The sequence below is a fragment of the Aquarana catesbeiana genome, linkage group LG04 (assembly GCF_042186555.1).
Source record: "Aquarana catesbeiana isolate 2022-GZ linkage group LG04, ASM4218655v1, whole genome shotgun sequence".
Classification (NCBI taxonomy): domain Eukaryota; kingdom Metazoa; phylum Chordata; class Amphibia; order Anura; family Ranidae; genus Aquarana; species Aquarana catesbeiana.
Genome location: NC_133327.1, coordinates 165,247,617 through 165,273,664, shown reverse-complemented (window position 1 = coordinate 165,273,664; position 26,048 = coordinate 165,247,617). Strand labels below are relative to the sequence as shown.

General features: G+C 42.0%; 1 protein-coding gene across 1 annotated transcript in view; it reads right to left on the bottom strand.

Moving 5' to 3' along the window:
• The window catches only part of LOC141139608 (mast cell carboxypeptidase A-like), a 46,358-nt gene that overhangs the window by 18,913 nt on the left and 1,397 nt on the right, over window positions 1–26,048 (bottom strand). The window contains exons 3-9 of the mRNA XM_073625907.1: window positions 14,699–14,823; window positions 14,408–14,504; window positions 14,225–14,326; window positions 8,132–8,233; window positions 6,110–6,220; window positions 2,507–2,597; window positions 1,801–2,003 (exon numbers count right to left, since the gene is read on the bottom strand). Of these exons, the coding sequence (XP_073482008.1) occupies window positions 1,801–2,003; window positions 2,507–2,597; window positions 6,110–6,220; window positions 8,132–8,233; window positions 14,225–14,326; window positions 14,408–14,504; window positions 14,699–14,823 (831 nt within the window). The remainder of the gene's footprint in view (window positions 1–1,800; window positions 2,004–2,506; window positions 2,598–6,109; window positions 6,221–8,131; window positions 8,234–14,224; window positions 14,327–14,407; window positions 14,505–14,698; window positions 14,824–26,048) is intronic.

Below are 26,048 nucleotides of genomic sequence, written 5' to 3'. Positions count from 1 at the left end.
CTACATCGCCTCCTCGCCTCTTTCCTATGGGGGTCCCAATCCCCCAGATACAGCTGGTCAACACTGATACGCCCGACCTCCCAAGGTGGCTTGGCGTGTCCAGATCTATACAAGTACTATCTGGTCGCCCAGCTAGTAACAGCTGCTTGGTGGCTCAATCCGGACAGCTCCAACCCAGCTACCCAGGTCGAGATGGCAGTGCTGGGATCCCTAGAGACGCTCAAATTTTTGCTTTTTCGAGGCCCTCGAGCCCCTTATCCACTGACACCCTCCATGCGCACCACACTGCGTGCATGGGGGGCAGGTCTCAAATTAGAAAAATACCCTCAACAGGCAATCTCACCCAATGCTCCCCTTTGGATAAACCCAACCCTGGAGCACATCTATAAACTACCTGAGCCTCATGCCTGGACCAAATTTAACATTAAAACGGTGGCACAGATTATCTCCAATCAATCCCTAGTCCCGCTCTCCAAACTAAACTCCGATTTTAATATACCACAGTCCTATTTTTTCCGATTCCTTCAACTCTCCCATGCCTTTAGTCACCAATTCTCCAACTCCCCTCCTCAACTAGTCCAATCTTCACTGGAGGACCTTCTTAGATCAGATTGTGCGAAAAAACCCACTTCTCAATTATATTCAAACCTGACTGTCACCTCCCTCCCGACTATGGAAAAGCTAAGATCTAAATGGTCCCATGACATCCCCAATTTTGACAACGATGACTGGGATGACATATGGGATTTCCCATTTAGCTCCCTGGTCTCTCTGAGAGATCGCCTGATCCAATTCAAGATAGTCCATCGGGCATATTTTATCCCTCACAGACTACACAAAATGAACCCCGACTCCCCTCCCGGATGTTGGAGATGTGGTGGGACTCCTGGGGACTTCACCCACATCTTCTGGACCTGTCCGACAATTGTCGGATACTGGAGGGAGATATTGGACTTTATCACACAATTCACCTCTGTGCCACTACAACCATCAATGTCAATCTGCATACTAGGCCTGGTAGAACAACTAATTCCTACGGTGGCGGGACGCACACTGGTGGGATTGCTCCTGTTCTATGCCCGTAAAGCTATAGCCCTTAGTTGGCGCAAACCAACCCCCCCTCCTCTCTCCCTGTGGAAACAATTAATTAACAATAGCTTACATCTGTATAAAGACACATATGACAACAGAGGCTGCCCCAACAAATATAGCAAAGTCTGGTCTAAGTGGCTGGCAGATCCCTCCACCGCTTCAGAGGCCTCTCAGTAGACCCCAATCAAAAAGTAGCTCCCAAGCGGGTGCCAGGTGTACACAATAATCTACAATATGCTATTTTACCATGTACAACTGCACATAGCACCACCTCATGACCCAGTAAACTGTACCGCTATGACTGATTTCATAATATATTTTTCATGAATAAGGTGACAGCGTGATTCCTACAAGGATCACATAGACACCATATTAGACCAATGTATGTTTAACTGTTTGTTCTCTTTATCTGTTTTTGTTTCTCTTTTTAAAAACCAATAAAAAGATTTTGGAAAAAAAAAAAAATTACAAGGCCATGTAGTGGACAGATCATGGCCAGTCTGTTTTTCTCAATCCTTTCCCCAAAACAAGACATGGGAATGAAACCTTTAGAACAAAACACTAGTCCAGCTGTATAAATGTAATAAAATATAACATTTTACTTTAGCTATATTGAATAAACTAATAACATAAAAGTTGCCAATTTAATGCAATAAATGTAGTAATACCAAAATTTTCATTATATATGATGCATGAAAATGAACCTACCAGTTCCTTGTGATCTGGTGCCAATTCCTTTGTATATCCATAGGGATACATGAGCAACTGTGAGAAAGCATGGAAACTGATGTACGCCTTCATAATAGAAAGGTGTTCACGAATATGTGCAGTAACTGCTTTAGTCTCTGGTGCAGACTCAGGGCCAGTTCCAGAATAAATTTCAGAGCATGGTTTACCATAAATTCCTTCATCTAAAAGAAGCACATTTCTCTATTACTATTGCAGTTTTCTATTTAAAGTACTCCTTTATATGACTGGATAGAAAGGCAAAGGCAATGAGCAAAAATTTTGTGATGTGATTAAAAAATAGAACCTTGCCTGTTTTTATTGATGTGTCAGCAGTGAAGATTTCCCCTGATTTCCTGTTCCATGGCAGTGTTATCAATTGAACAGGAAGTCAGGGAAATGAATATGATAACAGTAAAAAAATAATTTTGGGGAATTAAAAAAGGCAAGAGATTTGTAAGCTGTACATTACTCTTTGTGTATGTGAAGGAGAATTCCCACACTTCTTTGCCACTGGGACAGAAACAGAAGTCTCCCCCATGGAGACACAAACAGCATAAAACCTGCCTTAGTTTGCCCAAAATTAAAAAAAAAAAGTTTGTCTGGGATGCTCTTTCAACAGACATTTCTGTGTCATCCTTTCCACTATGGAAAGAGTTATAAGTTGTTTGCATTAAATAGAACCCACCTGTCCACGAAGCATTGAAATTCCGGTTGAGGTCAACGCCAAAACAGTTTTCCTTCGGAGTTGTGGCACGATTCTTTCTCCACATCCGATCCTAGAATAAAAAAAAAAAAGTTTTGCATCATACCACCATTGAAAAGTTAACCTGATCATGTTCAACCCAAATATCAACGTTAGAACACCCCTTACTGACCTTTGTAGCTGCAGGCAGTATGGAGCAATATATTCTCAAAGTTCATAACAATGTCACTTCTGGTTGGATTCTTAGCAGCTTTGTCTCACTTTGGAAGAAAAGGACCAAAGGGTCTAGAGACAGGATTTGTCAAAGAGGAACACACTGGCTATAAATATATAAACTGGAACAATTTATTGCACATGTAAATAAATAAATTCCACCCACAATATTAAATAATCATACTAACCTCCACCAATAAATAAAGTGACATAGTGCTGAACAACAGACTCACTACCTGATAACCTCTTCATTCATTCCAAACACCCCCAAATGCATAGTATACGACCACTTACTGGGAATAACCTAGATCTAAAGGCAATATAATAATATACAAAGGCAAATAAATGTCAATTAGATCAAACAGTCTCCAAAGACGATGAAAAGGTTGGTAAAAGATTGCACTTAAGGAAGGTGGCCTTGGTTGATCCTGCCAAGAAGGTGATGTTGAATGTAAGTTACTGGGATCCAGTGAAATCAAAAGTCACAAAGAAGGGGATCCATTGAAAAAATCCACACTGTAAAAGTCCACTGTCCTGCCGTACCTTCATAGAAGTGTAACTTCAGTAAAGTCTATCAGTGAAAACAGCATGTCGTGGAAAGACATAAACGATTTTCTTCAGAGCTCTATCCAGTGTAGGGTGGCCAGTGATCCTCGGACTTGGACGTGGCAGCCCTTACACATACTGTAAGTATCTGGACAAACCCCCCTACCCCACTGACTGATAGGGGTTCACCACTCAGAGGGTGTTCTTACCGGTCTTTACTCTGACGGCTCCAGCATCTACCAAGAGACAAGCTGTCCTCCTCTCCCCCCTCCACACACACAGAACTGCCTAGGGGGTAGTGGACTGAAGGTATGTGGTTTGTTACATTTCATCTTTCCACAACATGCCGTTTTCACTGATAGACTTTACTGCAGTTACACTTCTATGAAGGTACGGCAGGACAGTGGACTTTTACAGAGTGGGTTTTTTCAATGGATCCCAGTAACTTACATCCAACATTACCTTCTCGGCAGGATCAACCAAGGCCACCTTCCTTAAGTGCAATCTTTTATCAACCTTTTCATCGTCTTTGGAGACTGTTTGATCTAATTGACATTTATTTGCCTTTGTATATTATTATATTGCCTTTAGATCTAGGTTATTCCCAGTAGGTGGTCGTATACTATGCATTTGGGGGTGTTTGGAATGAATGAAGAGGTTATCAGGTGGTGAGTCTGTTGTTCAGCACTATGTCACTTTATTTAGTGGTGGAGGTTAGTATGATTATTTAATATTGTGGGTGGAATTTATTTATTTACATGTGCAATATATTGTTCCAGTTTATATATTTATAGCCAGTGTGTTCCTCCTTGACAAATTCTGTCTCTAGACCAGGGGTCTTCAAACTGCGGCCCTCCAGGTGTTCAGGAACTACAATTCCCATCATGCCTAGTCATGTCTGTGAATGTCAGAGTTTTACAATGCCTCATGGGATGTGTAGTTCTGCAACAGCTGGAGGGCCGTAGTTTGAGGATCCCTGCTCTAGACCCTCTGGTCCTTTTCTTCCATGTATGCTATGATTTAGAGGAACATACCTACTTGCTTCCAACTGCTTTTTTGCAAGTAGGTATTGGGCTTTGTGTCCAATAATGGGTATTTGAATTCTGTGATAATTGTGCAGGTTGCATACAAACGGATAGCCCATTTTGGTACATATATTCATAGGTGTTACCTTTTCCAAAAAAAAAATTTTTTTCACAACTTTGTCTCACTTTGTTCTGTTCCCTTACAAGCTTTTCAGGGTTCTAGTATAAACGCGATGTACCTGTTCTTTGTTTACATTAGAAGGCTGGAAAGCAAACCCTAGTGTTTTGCATAGAACCATAGCTAAGAGAGAGACCATGTCCGTGTTGGACATAGATGATTTTACAACCAGCATAGCTTTTTAAAGTGTTAGTTCACCTTTAATGACTTTTGCCAAAAACATCTCTATGCATTACAGCATCATCAGTATATTAATATGCAGTGCTCAGTTGTGTGAATGAATGCTTATTATCTAAGCTTCTTATTCCATTTCCAACCCTCTGTTCTGCAGATAGCAGGACATAGTGAGCATTAGATGCATGACCCCAGAAATTCATAAATTAGTAAATGGCTTTGTTCCGTACCCATTCATGTGCATTCCACTCTCTCTCTCCTGCAGCTCAGCGCTCTGCGAGAGTGAAAAAGAGTGCACTGCGAATGTGTGGTTAGGGAGAAAGCTGAGTTCTTGTTTGTGAGTTTCCAGGGCTACACATTCCACAGTGCATCATCTGCCATCTGCAGGACAGCAAAAAAAAAAAAAGGGATATTGATGCTGTAGTGCACAGCGACATTTTTGGCAAAAGCCATTAAAGGTGAACTAACCCTTTAGTAAAGACTGGAGAAGCAGGCTATGGTCTGACTTTTTTGCTAAACTATTTTTATCTAGTAACAGAGTCTCTTTAAAGCGGGGTTCCACCCAAATTTTGAACAATATCTGTATGTATTCTCTTCCTTGCCTAGATGCTGACATGCCATTTAAAAAAATGTAAATCGCCGTAATTACCTTTTATTTTTCTATTCTTCTTTGCACTTCCTGGTTCTCCTCCCATGGGAGTAGGCGTGTTTCTAGCCTCTCCCAGACTCCTGGGAGCTAGTCTCAGGCTTCCTAGGATGCCACTGAGCATGTGCGGGAACAAGCGGTGAATGCTGGGAGCACAGCATTCACCGCATCCAGGAAATAAATGCTTGTGGGCTTCAAATGCCCACAATGAAGATGGAAACCGCCTGCAGTGAATAATATAAGTTATTCTTTCCGACGAAATCTGACACAGGCTGACATATTACACACAATATGTGAGTATGTAATGCTGAGAAGAAAAGTTTGTGAATGAACTAAAAAAAAAAAAAAAACGATAGATAGGTGGACCCCCGCTTTAAAGTGTAACTAAAGGCAAAAAATTGGCTAGAGTGCAGGAAGCTTAGCATGCTTGTCAGGGTTCATTGATGTCAGTGTCACTGTTAAGGAGATTCACCCTCTCTATTTGTCCTGTTTACCATTATCATTGAAAGTGAAAGTAAAAGAAAATCTCAAATGTTGGGCTGTCCCCAGAAATCTTCAAATTGGGGACACCAGTTCTAGTGACCTGGGGGATCCCAAGGAATTCCCTTAATATGCAGAGATTTCCTCTCACTTCTTGTTTGGTTATGGGACAGGAAGTGAAGGGAAATCTCCACAATGGGACACAGATGGCGAAAAACAAATCTGAAAGGGGTTATAACCCTCCCTTAGTCTATCCAAAATAAAAAAAAGTTTTGCCTATAGTTCTACTTTAAGGACCTATGACACTAAACCAAAATACTTACACTTGTCCAGGTAAAGATATAGCCATCAATATTAAATACAGGCAAAACATGGAATATGAGGTTATCCAAGAGCTTAGTCATAGCTTCATCTTTTCCATATGTGTGAATTGCCTATTGGAAAATGGCACATAAAGCTTGTTATTATGTAATTAATAATGCTTGTATTAAGTTATATAATAAAGTGCTAAGTCACAAAAATGATAATATGCACCATAACAAAGCAAATAACACAACTCATTCTGGGGATTTTGGTAATCTCTATTGCATCATCCTCTTGTGACAAGCTTCTGTACACATGTTCCTGTCTTTTTTATAGATCAGATCTGTCATAAGTTGAGAGGTAGGTATTGCTGAACTGAACAAATACTTTAAATAGCTTCAATGCTCCTGTGTAACAGACCAAGGAGAAGCATGCAACAAATAAAAGTCAGAGAAAAGTCAGAATTTTAGTTGTTCAGGGACTCAGAAAATGTTGAACCTGAAGAATCAAAATGATAGCTGGGAAACTAGTACTTTCAGGAAGAAAAGTCAACAGAAGAGTCTTATTACAAGCTTTACTTATCTCATGATTTGTTTTCTGTATAAGAGTAAAGTATCAGGCTTATAACTTGTAACAGGGTGTTCATTTTACTTTATTTAATTCTAATAAAGTTTGTGGATTGTGCAGTTCTTACTTTCTATCATTATATGACCCCATGTGTCCTTAGTTCCTTAATTTAAATAGTTTTGCCAGGGAAAACATAGGCATGGTACCAGTGTGTCCTCTGCCATGGACTCCAGGTGTCATCTTGAGGGAGCCTGTGCCTCAGTGGACAATGAGTTCTCCCAAGATTATGGCAGTATTCTTAGACAGAGGGATACTTTATAAATCCCTGCTGGCAGGGCTGTCTTAATGCATGGGCACCCTTGGGCACTGGTGCATGGAGACCCCATGATAATCTTGCATTACATCATAATTGCCAACTGTCCCAGATCTGCTGGGATAGTCACATTTTTTACTAAGCTTTCCCAAGATGGCCAGCGTCCCGGAACCTGTACTTTGCCCTCCTGATCCCAGTATCTTGTCCTCTCGACCCCTCCTTATACTTTGCCCTTCTCCCTCCCCTCTTTACTCTACCCCTTGTGTTCATTTAGTCTTAAATTCATGGCATGTTTTATTATTTTTTAAAATTTGATTGAAAGTGCTAATAAATATATGTTTTTAATTTTATCAACTATTTATACTTTAATTCTTGAGAGTAGGTGTGTACATTTTGGGTAGGCTGGTAGGGGCCCAAGTGCATTACTTTGCCCAGGGGCACATGATACTATTAAGACGCCCTGCCTGCTGGGTCAGTCTGGGAGCCCTGCAGTGAACGGAATGTAGGTAGGGAGAGAGACCTGCTTTGAGTTAGGCTAAGCATAGAAACAGGTTCCCTTTGGAAAAGAGACAGTCTAGAGCAGCGTTTCTCAACTCCAGTCCTCAAGGTGCCTCAACAGTTCATGTTTTCAGGATTTCCCTTAGATGAAACAGCTGTGGTAATTACTAAGGCAGTGAATCTGATCAAATCTGATCAAAATAATGGAAAGCCTGAAAACATGACCTTTTGGGGCGCCTTAAGGACTGGAGCTGAGAAACACTGGTCTAGAGCAGCCTTTCTCAATCTTTTTACCTTGGAGGAACCCTCAAAATAATTAAGGTTTTAGGGAACCCCTGCTAGGAATTATTATATGGACATTTTACAGTAAAATAGCATCATCAGTAAGCTGTTGAAATGTTTAAATAAACGAATAAAAAAAAAATATGGCATACCTATAATATTTGACGACTAGAACTGATTATTTTCCCTTGCTCTCTATGTCAATCATAAAAATGAATATTACTAACTGAAATGAACAGAATTTTAAACCTTTTTGCAGATAAGTATTTCACCTTTTTTTTACTGCTGGAATTAAACCTTAAACCAACTGAATACATTTGACTGCTTTTCTAAAATAGAGTTTAGCTGAAAAAAAAATACATAAAAATAAAATAACGGTTACCTCATTCACAAACCACTGGCAGAAAGCTGGAGATATCCACTCTCTGGCATGAATGCCACATTCCAAAAACACAGCCTTTTTGCCTGTCTTTGGGTTTCCAATCTTAAAAAAATAAATAGGATGTTACATAGTTTTACTTAGCTTCCTTGTAGCTATTACTACCATTTTAAAATGTTAGCACTAGAATGAAAATTCTTGTGTAGTAGCTCTTGCAATGACTTTTCAAACACTGGAGAAGGGTAAAGTCACAGCTGATCTCCTTATAAAATCATAGCATGACAGTAGACTTTTATTACAAGTCAAAGCTTATTTGGGCTGTAGCAAGTATGCAAATTGCTACTATAGACAATATCTGTATTATGTTGCAGTGTATTGCTCTTTGTTCAACACCTTGTATGCTAAAAAAATGCCAGGAAAGGACACTATGCAGTGCACTGAGATTAGATAACTGCACAGGAAATTCACTGAGTGAGTTTTGCAAAATAAGATTTCCCACTAAATTAATTCCATCCTAAATATGTTTTCTTTATTTCCTGTCTGAATTTAAGATAATACCTATTCAGGCCCATATTTAGAGCACGTGAGCAAGTGATCTCACAATATAGCTTCATCTACCCTTTCCACCTGCCAGGATATTGTTTTGGCCCATTCAATGTTGGGCAAATTTCTCAAGGAAGGGTCAGCTAAAACACTGTAGGGTAAAAAATCCCACAGGGACTTCATTCAACTGAAGAAAAATAGAGCTTCATTGGAAACTATCATTTTATACAAAGAATGCCTTCATCATATTTCCAAAATTGGATTGTTTGGTTATTAGAACTGTCTTCTCTAAGAAACACTTTTCTTTGAAGGTCTGAATTTATCACTGAACTTGCTTTCTTCCACATAACAAAATGTGTTCTTTTGCCAAACCTGTAGCTCAAAAACTGCATGTGGCCCTTTAACACTTATTGTGGGGCCCGCAGGGACAAGATACATATTTTAGTTCACTGTATATAAAATATTTATTTTAAAAGTCCATATGTAATACATTGCCCACCAATGACACAGGTCATGCATTATGTTTTTCACAAAGAGATAACACATAGTTACATAGTTAGTCAGGTCGAAAAAAGTCCATCTAGTTCAGCCATAAAAATAACTAAATAATATCATACAATCCCATATACACAATCCTATACTCACAGTTGATCCAGAGGAAGGTGAAAAACCCCAGCAAAGCATGATCCAATTTGCTACAGCAGGGGAAAAAATTTCCTCCTGATACCAGAGAAGCAATCCCTGGATCAACTTTAGCTATAAATGTTAGTACCCAGTTATTTTCTGTACATTTAGGAAAGAATCCAGGCCTTTCTTAAAGCAATCTACTGAGCTGGCCAGAACCACCATTTTCACAGCTCTTACTGTGAAGAAACCTCTCCATATTTGGAGCCCAAATCTTTTCCTCTAGGCGTAAAGAGGGCCCCCTTGTCCTCTGTGATGACCGTAAAGTGAATAACTCAACATCAAGTTCAGTATATGGACCCCTTATATATTTGTACATGTTGATCATATCCCCCTTAATCTCCTCTTCTCAAGAGAGAATAAATTCAGTTCCTCTAATCTTTCCTTATAACTGAGCTTCTCCATGCCTCCTATCAGTTTGGTTGCCCTTCTCTGCACTTCTTCCAGTTCCCCGATATCCTTTTTGAGAACTGGTGCCCAAAACTGAACTGCATATTCCAGATAAGTTCTTACTAATGATTTGTACAGTGGCAAAATCATATCTCTCTCTCTGGAGTCCATACCTCTCTTAATACAAGAAAGGACTTTGCTCGCTTTGGAAACCGCAGCTTGGCATTGCATGCTATTATTAAGCTTATGATCTACCAAAACCCCCAGATCCTTCTTCACTACGGATCCCTCCAGTTGTACTCCCGCTAGTATGTATGATGCATGCATATTCATAGCCCCCAAGTGCATAACTTTACATTTATCAACATTAAACCTCATCTGCCACATAGTCGCCCAATAGTCGCCCAATTGGACAGTGCATTGAGGTCGGCTTGTAAATTGGAGACATCCTGTAAGGATGTTATTTCACTGCATAGTTTGGTGTCATCTGCAAAGACTGAAATGCAGTTTTTGAGCTACAGGTTTGGCAAAAGAACACATTTTGTTATGTGGAAGAAAGCAAGTTCAGTGATAAATTCAGACCTTCAAAGAAAAGTGTTTCTTTAATCCCATCATTTATAAAGATATTAAAAAGTAAGGGTCCCAACACTGAACCTTGGGGTACACCACTAATAACCTTAGACCATTCAGAGTAAGAATCATTAACCACTACTCTCTGAATTTGGTCTTTTTAGCCAGTTTTATATCCATTTACAAACTGATCTTTCCAAGCCTGTAGACTTTACCTTACACATTACAGCCACAGCCACTCTCTGTCCAAGGATTTACTTACCTCCTCATAAAAAGAAATCAGATTTGTTTGACAACTTCTGTCTTTCATGAATCCATGCTGTCTGATGCTTAAAATATTTCTTTCCAGCAAGAACTCATCTATGTGGTCTTTTATTAAACTCTACAGTATCTTACCAACTATAGAAGTTAAACTAACAGGTCTATAGTTACTTGGTAAAGACTTTGTTCCCTTCTTAAATATGGGCACCACATTGGCCCTACGCCAATCCAGTGGTACTATTCCAATCATTAATGAGTCCCTAAAAATTAGATACCATGGCTTTGAAATGACAGAGCTCAATTCTTTTCAGATCCGTGGGTGGATGCCATCTGGTCCAGGTGCTTTATTCACCTTTATTCTGTCAAAATATTTCTGGACCATATCCCTTTTGAGCCATTGTGGATCATTTGGGGCTGTGTCAATACCATCCCTATTATGGACATGAGCTTCCCCATGCTCCTTTGTATACACAGAACTGAAGAATGTATTTAATAAATTTGCCTTCTCTTTGTCCCCAGTCACCCACTCTAGATTATTTTGTAAAGGGCCTACATGCTCAGACCTGACCTTTTTACTATTAATATATTTGAAGAATTTTTTGGGGTTTGTCCTACTATCTTTTGCAATCTGTCGTTCGTTTTGAATTTTTGCGTCCTTGATTTCCTTTTTACATAATCTGTTATATTTTTTGTAACATTTAAATGACAATAGTGTTCCTTCATTTTTATATTTTTTTACAGCTCTTCTTATTGTTTTTAGCTTTTTTAACTTTGGCCGTGAGCCACATAGGTTTTATTTTTAGCCTTTTAAATTATTGCCCATGGGAATATACTTTGCAGTGAGTTCACAAATGGTCTTTTTGAAGATTTCCCATTTCTGTTCTGTGTTCATCAATGCCAATATTCCCTCCCAGTCTAAGTCTTGGAGAGCAGCCCTCATCCTTGGAAAATTTGCTCTCATAAAGTTAAGTGTTTTTATCTTTCCTGTATGTGTTTTTTACTTACAGCTAACATCAAATGAAATCATGTTATGTTCACTGCTACCCAGATGTTCCTTTATATGAACATTTGTAATAAGCTCTGCATGGTTTGAAATTACCAGGTTCAACAGAGCATCATTCCTAGTCGGGGCCTCCATAAACTGGACAGTAAAATTGGGGCCTCAATAGACTGGACCATAAGCTGTTTGACCTTAGACTCTCTCTTGTTAAACTCCATGGTTTCTTGTCTGAGCAATGCAGGCAAGGGTACAAGGCTGGTGCTACCACTAGGCGAACTAGGCAGCCGCCTAGGGCGCACTGCCACCTAGGGCGCCCGGCCGCTGTTTTCCATAATCCCTGTATCCCACCGGTCTCCGCGTTATGTAAGTGTTCGATGCAGGTGCGGTGCTGTATAATGCAGGGGATGCCGCTCGGTGCCTCTGCAGTATGTTACATGTACCCAGGCAGGCACTCCGTCCAACTGTAGTATCATTAGAGGCGCAGCGCAGCACTGAGGGACTTTCCCGAGTCTCCCGACAGAACTGAAGCCAACACATCACCTGCTGCTGCGCGCCTCTATGATTATATCAGTGACCTGTCTTTGTCTGGTCTCTTCCAGTACTGCCAGCTCTTCCCATACATGATTCAGTGACTGAGTCGTATCCCGAGTCTAGTCATGTGACCCCTAACCCCGCCCCCATGTCACCGTGATTTGCAGAGGCCACCTCTCCCTCCCGGTGTTCTATCGCCTGTCCTGTACAGCAGCAGTGTCACTCATGTGCAGACATGTTATAGCAGATCAGAGTAGTCAGTGCCTGGTGAGTGGTGACAGCTGGAGGCATCGAGGCAGGGATTGTGCTGGACACAGTCGTCGGATGCAGTCTGTAGAGCAGAGCCCCAGTGAGTGAACTTGAAGTGCACTGTATAGTGTGCATAGACTGATCTGTCCTCAGACTCCTTACATATGTCATGATCGTCCCAAGCACATGGCCTGGATGTAAGGGTCCCTCTCCTCCTCCTCCCTCCCCCCCCCTCCTCCTCCCTCCCTCCTCCTCCTCCTCCTCTCCCCTCCTCCTCCTCCCCCCACTCCCTCCTCCTCTCCCTCCCCTCCTCCTCTCCCCTCCTCCCCCCTCCTCCTCCTCCCCCCACTCCTCCCCCCTCTCCCTCCCCCCTCCTCCTCCTCTCCCTGCCCCTCCTCCTCCTCCCCTCACTCCCTCCCCTCCTCCTCTCTCTCCCTTCCTCCCCCCTCCTCCTCCTTCCCCCACTCCTCCCCCCTCTCCCTCCCCCCTCCTCCTCCTCCTCCCCCCACTCCCCCCTCCCCCTCCTCCTCTCCCTCACCACCTCCTCCTCTCCCTCCCCCCTCCTCTCCCTCCCCTCCTCCTCTCCCTCCCCTCCTCCTCCTCCCTCCTCTCCCCTCTCCCTCCAATCCTCCTCCTCCCTCCTCCTCCTCTCCTGTCCTCCTCTCCTGTCCTCCTCTCCCCTCCTCCTCCTCTCCCGTCCTCCTCCTCCCTCTCCTCCTCCTCCTCTCTCCCCTCCCTCTCCTCCTCCTCCCCCTCTTCCCCCTCTCCTCTTCCCCATCCCTCTCCTCCTCCCCCCACTCCTCCTCCCTCTCCCCCTCAGCCCCACTCCTCCTCCCTCTCCCCCTCCCCCCACCCCTCTTCCCCCTCCTCCTCCTCCTCCCCCCTCCTCTCCCTCCCCTCCTCTCCCTCCCCTCCTCCTACCCCTCCCTCTTCCTCCCCTCCTCCTCCCCCTCCCTCTTCTCCTCCCCCTCCTCCCTTCCTTCTCCTCCTCCTCCCCTTCCTCCCCTCCTCCTCCTCCCCACCACTTCCTCCCCTCCTCTTCCTTCCCTTTCTCCCCCCTCTGCCGCCTGCCTTCCCCCCAACTCCTTCTCCCCTCTGCCCCCTCTCCTCCCCTCTGCCCCCTCTCCTCCTCCTCCTCTCTCTTTTCCTGTTCCGCTCCTCCCCCTTCTCCCCCCTGCCATCCTCCCCTCTCCTCCTCCCCCCTGTCTGCCACTACCCCTCCCCCCACTCCTGAGACAGCAGCCACCAGGGATACCCGCCAGTAGTACCATCCAGCAGTACCTTCCCGCAAGACAGCCATCTGCAGCCACCAGCCATAGCTGCCTTGGGGATAGCAGCAACTGCCAGCCATAGCCGCTGCAGGACAAAGGGGGTGGGGTTGGAGGTAGAGCCGGGGGGGCAGCAAAATGAGGTTTCGCCTAGGGTGTCAAAAATTCTTGCACCAGCCCTGCAAGGGTGTGTGTGTGGGGGGGGTCACTCTGACATAATAAAAAAATAAGCTTTTTTCAATAAGGTAGCAACTGTTAGTCTGGAAAAGATATACCTGCTAGTTTGGTATGTAAAGATTTTTGCATTTCATATTTGCCTGCAATTATTAAAATAACATGCATTCCATTTAAATGTGAACACTTAATATAATATGCAATAATTATAGTGCAAGTGTTATATTGTTGTATATTAGGGATGAGGTTGGTGTTTGCTACTGTCAAGAACTTTGGGTGTTCACTGTTTGGTGAATGGCCAAACTAAATGGAGTGTTTACCCAACAAATGAACCAAAGCAGACTTGCTCATCACTATTCTATATTCAGGTTCTTCAATCAACGTGACTTATCCTGAAGTCGCAAATAATGTGACAGAAACTTTTACCTTCAAAACGTGCATAGGGTGTCCTTCAAATGTGTTTCCGATTGTAACCAAGGAGGCCAAATTTGGGTATCCTAATGAAAGGGAATAAGCCCAGATGGCGATCTAATGAAATGGGTAAAACCTTAGTGAATCTTCTGGCTGATTCTTTGTGAAAGAATATAGAAGAATTTGTTTGTTACTTACCTCCTTCCATTGATGGTACCTTGGCATATCCTTCTCATATTTACCTTGTTCTCTAAACTGGTTGTCAACAGCTTCTTGTAAGTTAGGGATAATGATCCTGATATGGAATAACAAAACCACAATATGAATCAAACAAACTTCACTTCCAAAGCATGAGCAGTAGCACATTTATGTATTAGAAGAGTATTAAAAAAAAAACTTCTTATATTTCTAATATATGCCAAAGGGACATGAATAATGCACACATTCTTGCTCTTCCATATTAAGCAAAACATATAATAAAACACTTACTTGTACTGAATTCCTTTCTTGTTTAATAGACGCACAATGGTTTCTGAGTGCTGTGCATTAGCATGGAAGTACACGCTGGATTTTGGGGTAATATGATAAGATGATTTAGGTTTCCAAAAATCAAGCTGCAAAAGTTATAAATGTCAGGAAATACATAGACAGAGGTAAATTTGCGGCAAAATTACTGTAATGCCGCGTACACACGATTGGACTTCTCGTCGGAAAAAGACATGATGGCTTTTCCAACGGGATTCCGCTCAAGCTTGCCTTGCATACACATGGTCACACAAAAGTTCTCTGAACTTACGACTATTAAAAATGCGGCGACGTACAACACTATGACGAGCCGAGAAAATGAAGTTCAATACTTCCGAGCATGCGTTGAATTGTTTCCGAGCATGCGTAGGAATTTTGCGCTTCAGAATTGCCACAGACGATCGCATTTTCGGATATGAACTCTTTCCCACCGAAAAATTGAGAACATGCTCACAATCTTTTGCTGGCTGGAATTCGGCCAGCAAAAGTCTGATGGAGCATACACACGGTCGCATTTTCCGACGAAAAGTTCTCATCGGTCTTTTGCGGGCCAAAATTCCGATCGTTTGTACGTGGCATTAGTTGAACTATGGATCTAATTACATCTACGAGGGGCCTTCAAAATGTTTCCACACTTTTATATTTATGTTGGAAACCGTGAGGACAGAAAGAGTTTTGCTGATGGCATTAAAAATTCAGTACATTGCTGGGAAACATGTATCACAAGGGAAAGTGACTATGTAGAAAAGTGATGTAATTTGTTTTTGAAATTCTTAATAAAAGGAGTTAAAAAAAGTGGAGAAACATTTTGAAGAACCCTCGTATGTTCAGTTTTCTTTATTAAAGAGATCTGCAGTTCATCATATAATTGGTATCAATGTTATTACCTCTACTTACTGCTTTATTTAATACATGCTCAAAAATATTTTAGTTATTCTGAAAATGAGCAGTGTTATCTTATTTGAGACAGATCTTCTATAAGACTGAGGGTTGTGTGTCCTAACCCCCATTGGTCATAAGTGGTAATTTTCAATGGGCTTACTCTATACAATTTTACAATCTTTGTGAACACTTGTACCAATATACCATTGATGAACCTCTGTTGCAGAAAAGAAAAAGCTTTCTCTTAGGGGTGCACCATAGCTCCCAACCGTCCCTGATTTCGAGAGACTGTCCCTGATTTGAAACAATGTCCCTCTGTCCCTCATTCCTCTTCATTTGTCCCTCATTTTGGTCTGCTGCATATACCTGTATATAAAATGCTCTATTTAGCTATTAAAAAAGTGTTTCACAGTGCTAAACCTTTCATCCAATTTCTATATTGCTGCATTTGTACATTTAAATGTAAATAAAGCACTTGTGGGTTTAACTAATTTTTTTTGTATAATTCTCCTTTAAGGGGGTGTGGCAGGGTCTGTGTCCTATGCCTACATACTTTTACTAATAGGTGTCCCTCGTTCCTATCTCAGAAAGTTGGGAGGTATGGTGAACCGAATGGAAATTTTGGTGCCGAAACTGAAACCGAAAATGAAGGATGCACTAGGCCGAAAACTGAAACTGATACCGAAAATGACAGTTTTAAAAAAATATTTCCCGTATTTATCGGTGTATAACACGCACTTTTTTCCCCTTAAAATCAGGGAAAATTCGTGGGTGCGTGTTATACGCCGATCCCCCCCCCGCTGATTGTGAGCGGAGTGAGGAGCGCCGGCCGCCGATATACATACATAGCCGAGTGTAGTTGGCTAGGCTCGGCTAGTTCCGCTCACAGTCACGCCCAGTCCCGCCCTATGATGGACATAACACAGGGACTGGGTGTGACTATGAGTGGAGCTAGCTGAACCTAGCCGAGTACACTCGGCTATATATGTATATGGGCGGCGCTCAGCTCTGCTCACAGTCACGCCCAGTCCCGCCATTGGACCTGTGTTATGTCCATCATAGGGCGGGACTGGGCAGGACTATGAGAGGAGCCGAGAAGAGCCAAGAAGATGTGTATCTTGGCGCCGGCGGCGCCATTTTCAAACTGCAGTGACACTGACAAGTCACTGCAGTTTAACTGCAGCCTGGGCAAGGCTGCAAATGCCACTGACAAGGCTGCACATGGACACTGACAAGGCTGCAAGGCTGCAGATGGACACTGATAAGGCTGCAAATGGCACTGGAAAGGCTGCAAAGGCTGCAAATGACACTGGCAAGGCTGCAAAGACACTGGACAAGCATGCAGATGGACGCTGTGCAAGGCTGCAGATGGACACTGATAAGGCTGCATTGATGGGCAATTAAATCTAAGTTTTTTTCCTTAAAAAGTTTTTTCCTTAAAATTCCCTCCTAAACTTGGGGTGCGTGTTATATGCCGGTGCATGTTATACGCTGATAAACATGGTATATTTTTATATACAATTGTATTATATTGGACTTTTTAATTAATATCAATTTAAATTAATATGAATTTATTGTTGGCCATTATTGGCACCTTTAGTGCAAGAAAAGCTCAATACAAATGCAGTCTTCACTCAGTCTTCACTCTCTAACCATCTCTTGTATCATGTCCTCAGTCTCTAACTATTTTTTGTATCATGTCCCCTGTCTCTAACCATCTCTTGTATCATGTCTTCAGTCTCTAACCATCTCCTGTATCATGTCTGCAATCTCTTACTTAAACTTAAACACACTGCTAATAGTATTAGCAAAAATTCCAATTGGTGCACCTCTAGCAGACATGATACAGGAGATGGTCAGAGACTGCAGACATGATACAGGAGATGGTCAGAGACTGCAGACATTATACAGGAGATGGTCAGAGACGGCAGACATGATGCAGGAGATGGTCAGAGACTGCAAACATAGTATAGGAGATGGTCAGAGACTGCAGACATAGTACAGGAGATGGTCAGAGACTGCAGACATGATACAAGAGATCAGTGCAGCCTTACCAGTGTCCGTCAGATGCAGCCTGCCTGTGCCCGTCAGATGCAGCCTGCCTGTGCCCGTCAGATGCAGCCTGCCTATGCTCGTCAGATGCAGACTGCCTGTGCCCCTCAGATGCAGCCTGCCTGTGCCCGTCATGCAGCCTGTCTGTGCCCGTCATGCAGCCTCACCAGTGCCCGTCATGCAGCCTGCCTGTGCCCATCAGATGCAGCCTCACCAGTGCCCGTCATGCAGCCTGCCTGTGCCCATCAGATGCAGCCTTACCAGTGCCCGTCATGCAGCCCAGCAGCGTCTGAAGATGCAGCCTCACCTGTGCCCATCATGCAGCTTGCCAGTGTCTGTAGATGCAGCCTCACCAGTGCCCGTCATGCAGCCTGCCAGTGCCTGGATCAGAGCAGTGATCTTTGTGTGTCACGGAGCTGTATTTGAATTGCCCGGGTCGCAGTAACAATGTCCCGCTTCCTATGATCATGTCATACTGATTCAATGTCCCACCATTGTATCAGTGTGCCATCTGTCACAGGAGGTGGGACATTGTTACTGCTGCCCCGTCCCATTTTCGGCTCCATCATCTACAATATTTTCCTTATATTTTCCCACAATTTTCGGCCTTTTTTTTAGTCGCCGAAATTTCAGTGCATCTCTACTTTCTCTAAATTCTAGAGCAGGCATCAGCCTCCAGTGTCTCCTATAGAAAACCCCTCTATTACTTCCTGCTATGCAGTCTTAGGACAGAAAAAGCGTTGGAAGGAAGTACTTCATTAATACACACCCTGCACCTGTCCTCCCCCTCCAGGAGATTGCTCCAGCCCACCTCTGTACTTACATGTTTCTCCAATGCAGGCAATGCCAGTGGGCCATGTTCTCATTAAATACATAGCCAGTGCCACTCTGCTGATCAATTGTTTTGTACCTTACCTCCTTCTTGCATAGATTGTTCATTTGGCAGAGTGTGCTAGAACTGAGAGATAACATAACGACTTATGTGTACCAGAGCTGTAGTATTGAAAATAGGAGAAGTGTGTCCCTGATTGTACAATCTCCTTTAGATCTACCATCAACTATGTAGTGCAAGGGCCTGCCTGATTGGATACAGAGTGATTGGATAGATAGGTGTGTGCTTCTATTATATAGTTTTGGTAAATCTAAAAGAGATTGTACAATCAGATTTTATAGTGTATGGCCACCTTTTATACATCTAAAGTAAACCAGTTGCTTAGCGCCATTAATTGTTAACAGCACCTCAAAACTAGAAGCAAATGTGCATTTTGCTGAGTGCAAAAATGTGCAACAAACATTCGGTAAAAAATGTGCAAACCAAAACGCGCAAAAAGGAATGACTCCCTCCCATGTAATTGTATAAAACGGGCCAAACACTATGCAATCTGAATTGCAAAATCTCTGTATAATCTCCTTTAGATTTAGCAAAACTATGTAATAGGAGGACCCACCTGAACAATCCATTCAATTTGTATAAAATCAGGTGGGCCCGTGCACTACATAGTTGATGGTGAATCTAAAGGGGATTGTGGTATAGTGATGAAGGAGATGTGGTCCACTGAAATAAAACACACCCTATTCTGTGATGCAGTAAGGCAGTGCATGATGAGAAGGAAGGTTACATGATGCCACTAGATGTGAAATTTTGAAATCAGAGGTGTAGATTCAAAGCTGCCATGGACCTGGGTAAGAGTGACATAAGCACATTGAGATGGCATGGGCAGAAAAAAAACATTAGAAAAGGCTTCTATTTATTATGAAAAGTGAAATTCTGTCGGAAAAGGTGAACTTAGCCTATAGGGGTATTAAAACGTGAAGATGGGCTGTATAGCACATGAGTATATGCACATACATGCATGTACGTGCTCAGAAGTGTAAAAATTCTTCTCTCTTTTTTTTTTAATCTAGGGGGTGCAGTGAATGCATGTAAAATACTGACCAGCAACACAAATTGTTATTGTACTTATCTATATTCCACGCAAATTTATGTGTCTGTGTGTACAGACCAATCAAAAACAATGGGCTGCATTTAAGTTAGCCTGGACGCCTAAAAATGTGTCATTTTTTGGTGTCTGTGTGCAAGAGCCCTTGAAGTATCAGAAAACCTAAATTGTTTTTGTTGTCATTGAAGCCATCCCTGGTGACTATTTCCAGTGTCTTGTGGAGTGGCTCCAGCAAAAGTGATTCAAGGATTTATCGTCCTCCCTAAAAGCCACCCCATGTGACTACCTACAGTGGCTAGTGGGGCAGCTACAGCAAAAGTGATTGACAATAACCACTTCTTCTATGCTAGCTCTGTGTAATACTCTTCAGCAGCTTGTAAGGTGGTTCCAGTTGTCTGCAGACACTCCCCCTTCATCAGTCTAAACATTAGAAATCATTTTTCTTATTATAGTTGTCATCTTATATTTAACCAAGGGCTTTCATGTGCTTTATGTACATGTTTAATTAAAAATAAAATGGTGTTTTTTTTAAATTTTTTTTTTTATTTCAACACATGACTGCATCCCACGGCAAAAGCATGTGAACGTCTATTGTGACGTCTAGGGGTAGCATCGCAGATTGCCTGCATGTTACACCCATAGATCTCCCAGTGTGGTTTGGAGCAAGAAGGGATGGTCATGTGACTGGGTATAAAAAGCTTCAAAAAAGTATTTTACAAACTGATATGTTTGACATAAGGGGTTTAAAGGGTTTAGATACATTTTTGGATATGTTTTTTGATTGGTAGATTAGAGTTATACCACTATCATTCCTCTTTAGTCTTATTTACTGTGCTTGAGCATATGAAGCTAAATAGTAAATTATATAGAACAAATTAAATAGGGTACTAGAAAGAGAGATATCAAACAGCATTAGTACTGAACAATTAACTAAAAGAACATACTGTATTTTTAGTTTTAAAGCTGAACAAAAGGTACACAAGGTGCAGTTTTACTTGCCAAAGGAGTTGTATTTCTGTCCATCCAGTTCTGAGATTTACACATTTCTGATACACAGCCCGATTTTTTTTTTTTCAGTGCTGCAGTGAAGTAACAATTACAGGTCCTTTCCATCTCCCAGTCTGTGACTGGACATTGAAAAATGAAGCAGCAAATTAATGGGCTCATCTCTCTGCTACTCTGCCCTCTCCTTTTACCAGCATATTTCTTGCATTGCAGTACAATTGCTTACCTCCCTGTGCTGCTTCTTCTTCACCCTCTCTGAGCTCTGCGATTGGAGCTGCAAAAGTCTAAAGCTTGATACACTTTATACAACTTTTGTTGCTTGATTTCCTTTAGATTTACCGAAACCATGTAGTGCAAGGGCATTGCCTGATTGCATACCAATTGAAACTGTTAAGGTTTGACCTTATATTATATGGTTTTGGTAAATCCAAAGGAAGAAAATCTAAAGAAAAGTGTATAGTGTGTATCCAGCTTAATGTATCAACGTTGGTACTTATGTTGATTGAATCTAACAATTTACATTTATTGATGTATTAAAGGTAAATTTGTTTTGTTCTAGATACAATGGAAATATTTACCCCTGTTGTAATACTGTTGGTCATTGTCAACAAGTCAGTTGTCCCAAGAACATGAGGTAGGTATATATATAAAAAAGTTAATGAAAATAGCTACGTCATTTTTCATCTTTTATATCTGCCTGGAGTTCAACTTTAAATTACAGCCTAAAGGTATTTTCCTTTCAGCCTAATTAAATAGCCTCTGAAGATGCTTTGATAGCCTTGATTTGTACTTTTCACTTGTTTAGTTTAAATGTATTTATTTTGTCTGCACATTTTAAATGTACAGTTCCCAACAGGTATAGTTTTTGCTGAATCCTACTATTCCAGCAAAGACATAGTAGGGCTGATTTGCTAAAGCGGTTGAGAATCTTCACACAATAAATTGTATGAGTATTCACTTAAATTATCCAATTGTGTAAAAAGCAAACTTCCGTTTACTTATTTCATCTGCAAATGACTAGATAATTGGAGAGAATATTCACACACGTTATTCATGTGAAATAAAGGCTTGTATTTTTTAAATAATAGATCCATGCAAAACATGTTGATTAAACAACTATATTTTGGTAAGTGAATCAAATATTTTCATGCTAGCAAATATTGCTAGAAAAAAAAATAACCATTTTTATTATAACGTCTATAGTTTAGTGAATTGACCCGTGTTTCATGCAATCAAATACAATGCTACATATTTAGTGAAGAAAACAATGTATTGTCAGTAACCAGTACAGTAAAGGTTGGAATTTTCAGTTTAACATGAGCATATAATTATATCAGAAAAGTGAAGTATTGTCTTACCTTCATTGTTTTAAGAGAAGGGAAAGTGGGACTTTGATTGAGATAGATGACTTTGTGGAGGCAAAATTGAAATAAATGCAAAATTGTTTTATTAATGACAAACATTGTAAAGAATATGGCAATAAAGTAACCACATATACATTCAATACAGTAATTAGTATAGACTCCACCCACACATAACATACAAGTGTGGCATGGAAAATAGTTTTGCATGAGTATGGTATAGTCAAAGCAGTTCAAAGGTACATAACATAAGGTAAATTTATATTATTACATATGACATAAAAACAGCACCAGCGGCAGGAGTATGGATGTAGCAAGTATAACCAAAATGGATGAATACATAAATGTCAGAATTATTAATCTGCTGCAGACTGAATTTCAATGTGTCCATTACAGACACAAGTAGCATCACTTGTGCCCGACGCGTTTCGTGTAGAGACACTCCTCAGGGGCAGATGCTAAAATATATCTGCAGAGTGTAAAGAAAAAAGTGGTGACATTAGTCTAATTCTAATTAATAATGTAGCAATAGGGCAGATTATCTCGTCCTAAATACTCACATAGGGTCCAAAACGGTAAAATGTTGCGGCAATGTGATCAACGTCCCAATAAAGCCTCCCCCGGGAACTGAGGTAATTGCAGCCGCGCACGGTAGGGCACACGCAACAAAACCTCCCGATGACCCAAGGCACAAATTGCTGGTGCAAGTGAAATATTGCGGTGGCCTGAAAGGGCAACCTGAAGTGATATGAGAAGGTCAAAAAAAGAGAATGTGAAAGTGAGAATGAGTAAAAATGTGAAAGAATGAAAAAAAAAAAAAAAAAAAAAAAAAAAAAAAAAATGAGTACAAATAGTGAAATAAATGGAATGTGATATAAAAGAGGGGGGTGTAGGTTGACTAAGTGTATGAACTATGTGAGCATTATTAATGTTGCGTGAAAAGGTGAAAGGTGGCAACAGTGATAACAAAAATAAATAAAATAAAACATGGTGACAAACAATTGTGGATGACCTAGGAAGTGACTTACGTGTTGGAGCAGGGCTAAAAACAAAGGGAAGTGTTGAATGCAATGTGATGACTCGGAGGTATATCAGCAAGAATGTGACAGGGGAGGCAGCTTATATGTACCCCGCACACGTGCACGCCGGCTCTTACCAGCGTCACGCTGGCGTGTGATAGGCAGGAAGGGGCTCCGGAGAGGGCGGTAAGCACCGCCCTCCACAGAAGCCCATATTCACTGCCAGAACAGCCTAGATGGAAATCACGTGCCCTGTGCGTTGGCCCCAATCATGACGCCACACGCATAGGGCAGGGTGCGTGGCGCCGATGCTCTGTAGGCATCCGCCCGCTACCCCGTAACACTCCCCGCCCCCCGGTGGGCGGAGAGGGGGGAGGGGGAGGGGGAGGCACATAGAGAGCATCGCAGCTCCCGGGTAGAGGACCAACAAGGAACCGGAGATCACCACAACCGCAACATACCCCAAATGAACTGGCGCAACGGCACTGTAGAACTACATGGATACAAAATTAATGTACCCTGAGTGTGTAAATACCGGGTATGGTGGCATAACCACCCGGAACTTACAAACCTCACACTGGGGTAGTAGGGGAACACTACCAACCCAGTCATCAAATCTCCATCCCTGTTCAAATCGAATAGAAAGGGGGGGGGAAAATTGGGACTTTAATTGAGGCACATATGCGGTGTGCCTCCATCCCTATGCTAAGTGCAAAAAGAGAAGGGAAAGTGGGACTTTGATTGAGATAGATGACTTTGTGGAGGCAAAATTGAAATAAATGCAAAATTGTTTTATTAATGACAAACATTGTAAAGAATATGGCAATAAAGTAACCACATATACATTCAATACAGTAATTAGTATAGACTCCACCCACACATAACATACAAGTGTGGCATGGAAAATAGTTTTGCATGAGTATGGTATAGTCAAAGCAGTTCAAAGGTACATAACATAAGGTAAATTTATATTATTACATATGACATAAAAACAGCACCAGCGGCAGGAGTATGGATGTAGCAAGTATAACCAAAATGGATGAATACATAAATGTCAGAATTATTAATCTGCTGCAGACTGAATTTCAATGTGTCCATTACAGACACAAGTAGCATCACTTGTGCCCGACGCGTTTCGTGTAGAGACACTCCTCAGGGGCAGATGCTAAAATATATCTGCAGAGTGTAAAGAAAAAAGTGGTGACATTAGTCTAATTCTAATTAATAATGTAGCAATAGGGCAGATTATCTCGTCCTAAATACTCACATAGGGTCCAAAACGGTAAAATGTTGCGGCAATGTGATCAACGTCCCAATAAAGCCTCCCCCGGGAACTGAGGTAATTGCAGCCGCGCACGGTAGGGCACACGCAACAAAACCTCCCGATGACCCAAGGCACAAATTGCTGGTGCAAGTGAAATATTGCGGTGGCCTGAAAGGGCAACCTGAAGTGATATGAGAAGGTCAAAAAAAGAGAATTTTTTTTTTTTTTTTTTTTTTTTTTTTTTTTTTCATTCTTTCACATTTTTACTCATTCTCACTTTCACATTCTCTTTTTTTGACCTTCTCATATCACTTCAGGTTGCCCTTTCAGGCCACCGCAATATTTCACTTGCACCAGCAATTTGTGCCTTGGGTCATCGGGAGGTTTTGTTGCGTGTGCCCTACCGTGCGCGGCTGCAATTACCTCAGTTCCCGGGGGAGGCTTTATTGGGACGTTGATCACATTGCCGCAACATTTTACCGTTTTGGACCCTATGTGAGTATTTAGGACGAGATAATCTGCCCTATTGCTACATTATTAATTAGAATTAGACTAATGTCACCACTTTTTTCTTTACACTCTGCAGATATATTTTAGCATCTGCCCCTGAGGAGTGTCTCTACACGAAACGCGTCGGGCACAAGTGATGCTACTTGTGTCTGTAATGGACACATTGAAATTCAGTCTGCAGCAGATTAATAATTCTGACATTTATGTATTCATCCATTTTGGTTATACTTGCTACATCCATACTCCTGCCGCTGGTGCTGTTTTTATGTCATATGTAATAATATAAATTTACCTTATGTTATGTACCTTTGAACTGCTTTGACTATACCATACTCATGCAAAACTATTTTCCATGCCACACTTGTATGTTATGTGTGGGTGGAGTCTATACTAATTACTGTATTGAATGTATATGTGGTTACTTTATTGCCATATTCTTTACAATGTTTGTCATTAATAAAACAATTTTGCATTTATTTCAATTTTGCCTCCACAAAGTCATCTATCTCAATCAAAGTCCCACTTTCCCTTCTCTTTTTGCACTTAGCATAGGGATGGAGGCACACCGCATATGTGCCTCAATTAAAGTCCCAATTTTCCCCCCCCTTTCTATTCGATTTGAACAGGGATGGAGATTTGATGACTGGGTTGGTAGTGTTCCCCTACTACCCCAGTGTGAGGTTTGTAAGTTCCGGGTGGTTATGCCACCATACCCGGTATTTACACACTCAGGGTACATTAATTTTGTATCCATGTAGTTCTACAGTGCCGTTGCGCCAGTTCATTTGGGGTATGTTGCGGTTGTGGTGATCTCCGGTTCCTTGTTGGTCCTCTACCCGGGAGCTGCGATGCTCTCTATGTGCCTCCCCCTCCCCCTCCCCCCTCTCCGCCCACCGGGGGGCGGGGAGTGTTACGGGGTAGCGGGCGGATGCCTACAGAGCATCGGCGCCACGCACCCTGCCCTATGCGTGTGGCGTCATGATTGGGGCCAACGCACAGGGCACGTGATTTCCATCTAGGCTGTTCTGGCAGTGAATATGGGCTTCTGTGGAGGGCGGTGCTTACCGCCCTCTCCGGAGCCCCTTCCTGCCTATCACACGCCAGCGTGACGCTGGTAAGAGCCGGCGTGCACGTGTGCGGGGTACATATAAGCTGCCTCCCCTGTCACATTCTTGCTGATATACCTCCGAGTCATCACATTGCATTCAACACTTCCCTTTGTTTTTAGCCCTGCTCCAACACGTAAGTCACTTCCTAGGTCATCCACAATTGTTTGTCACC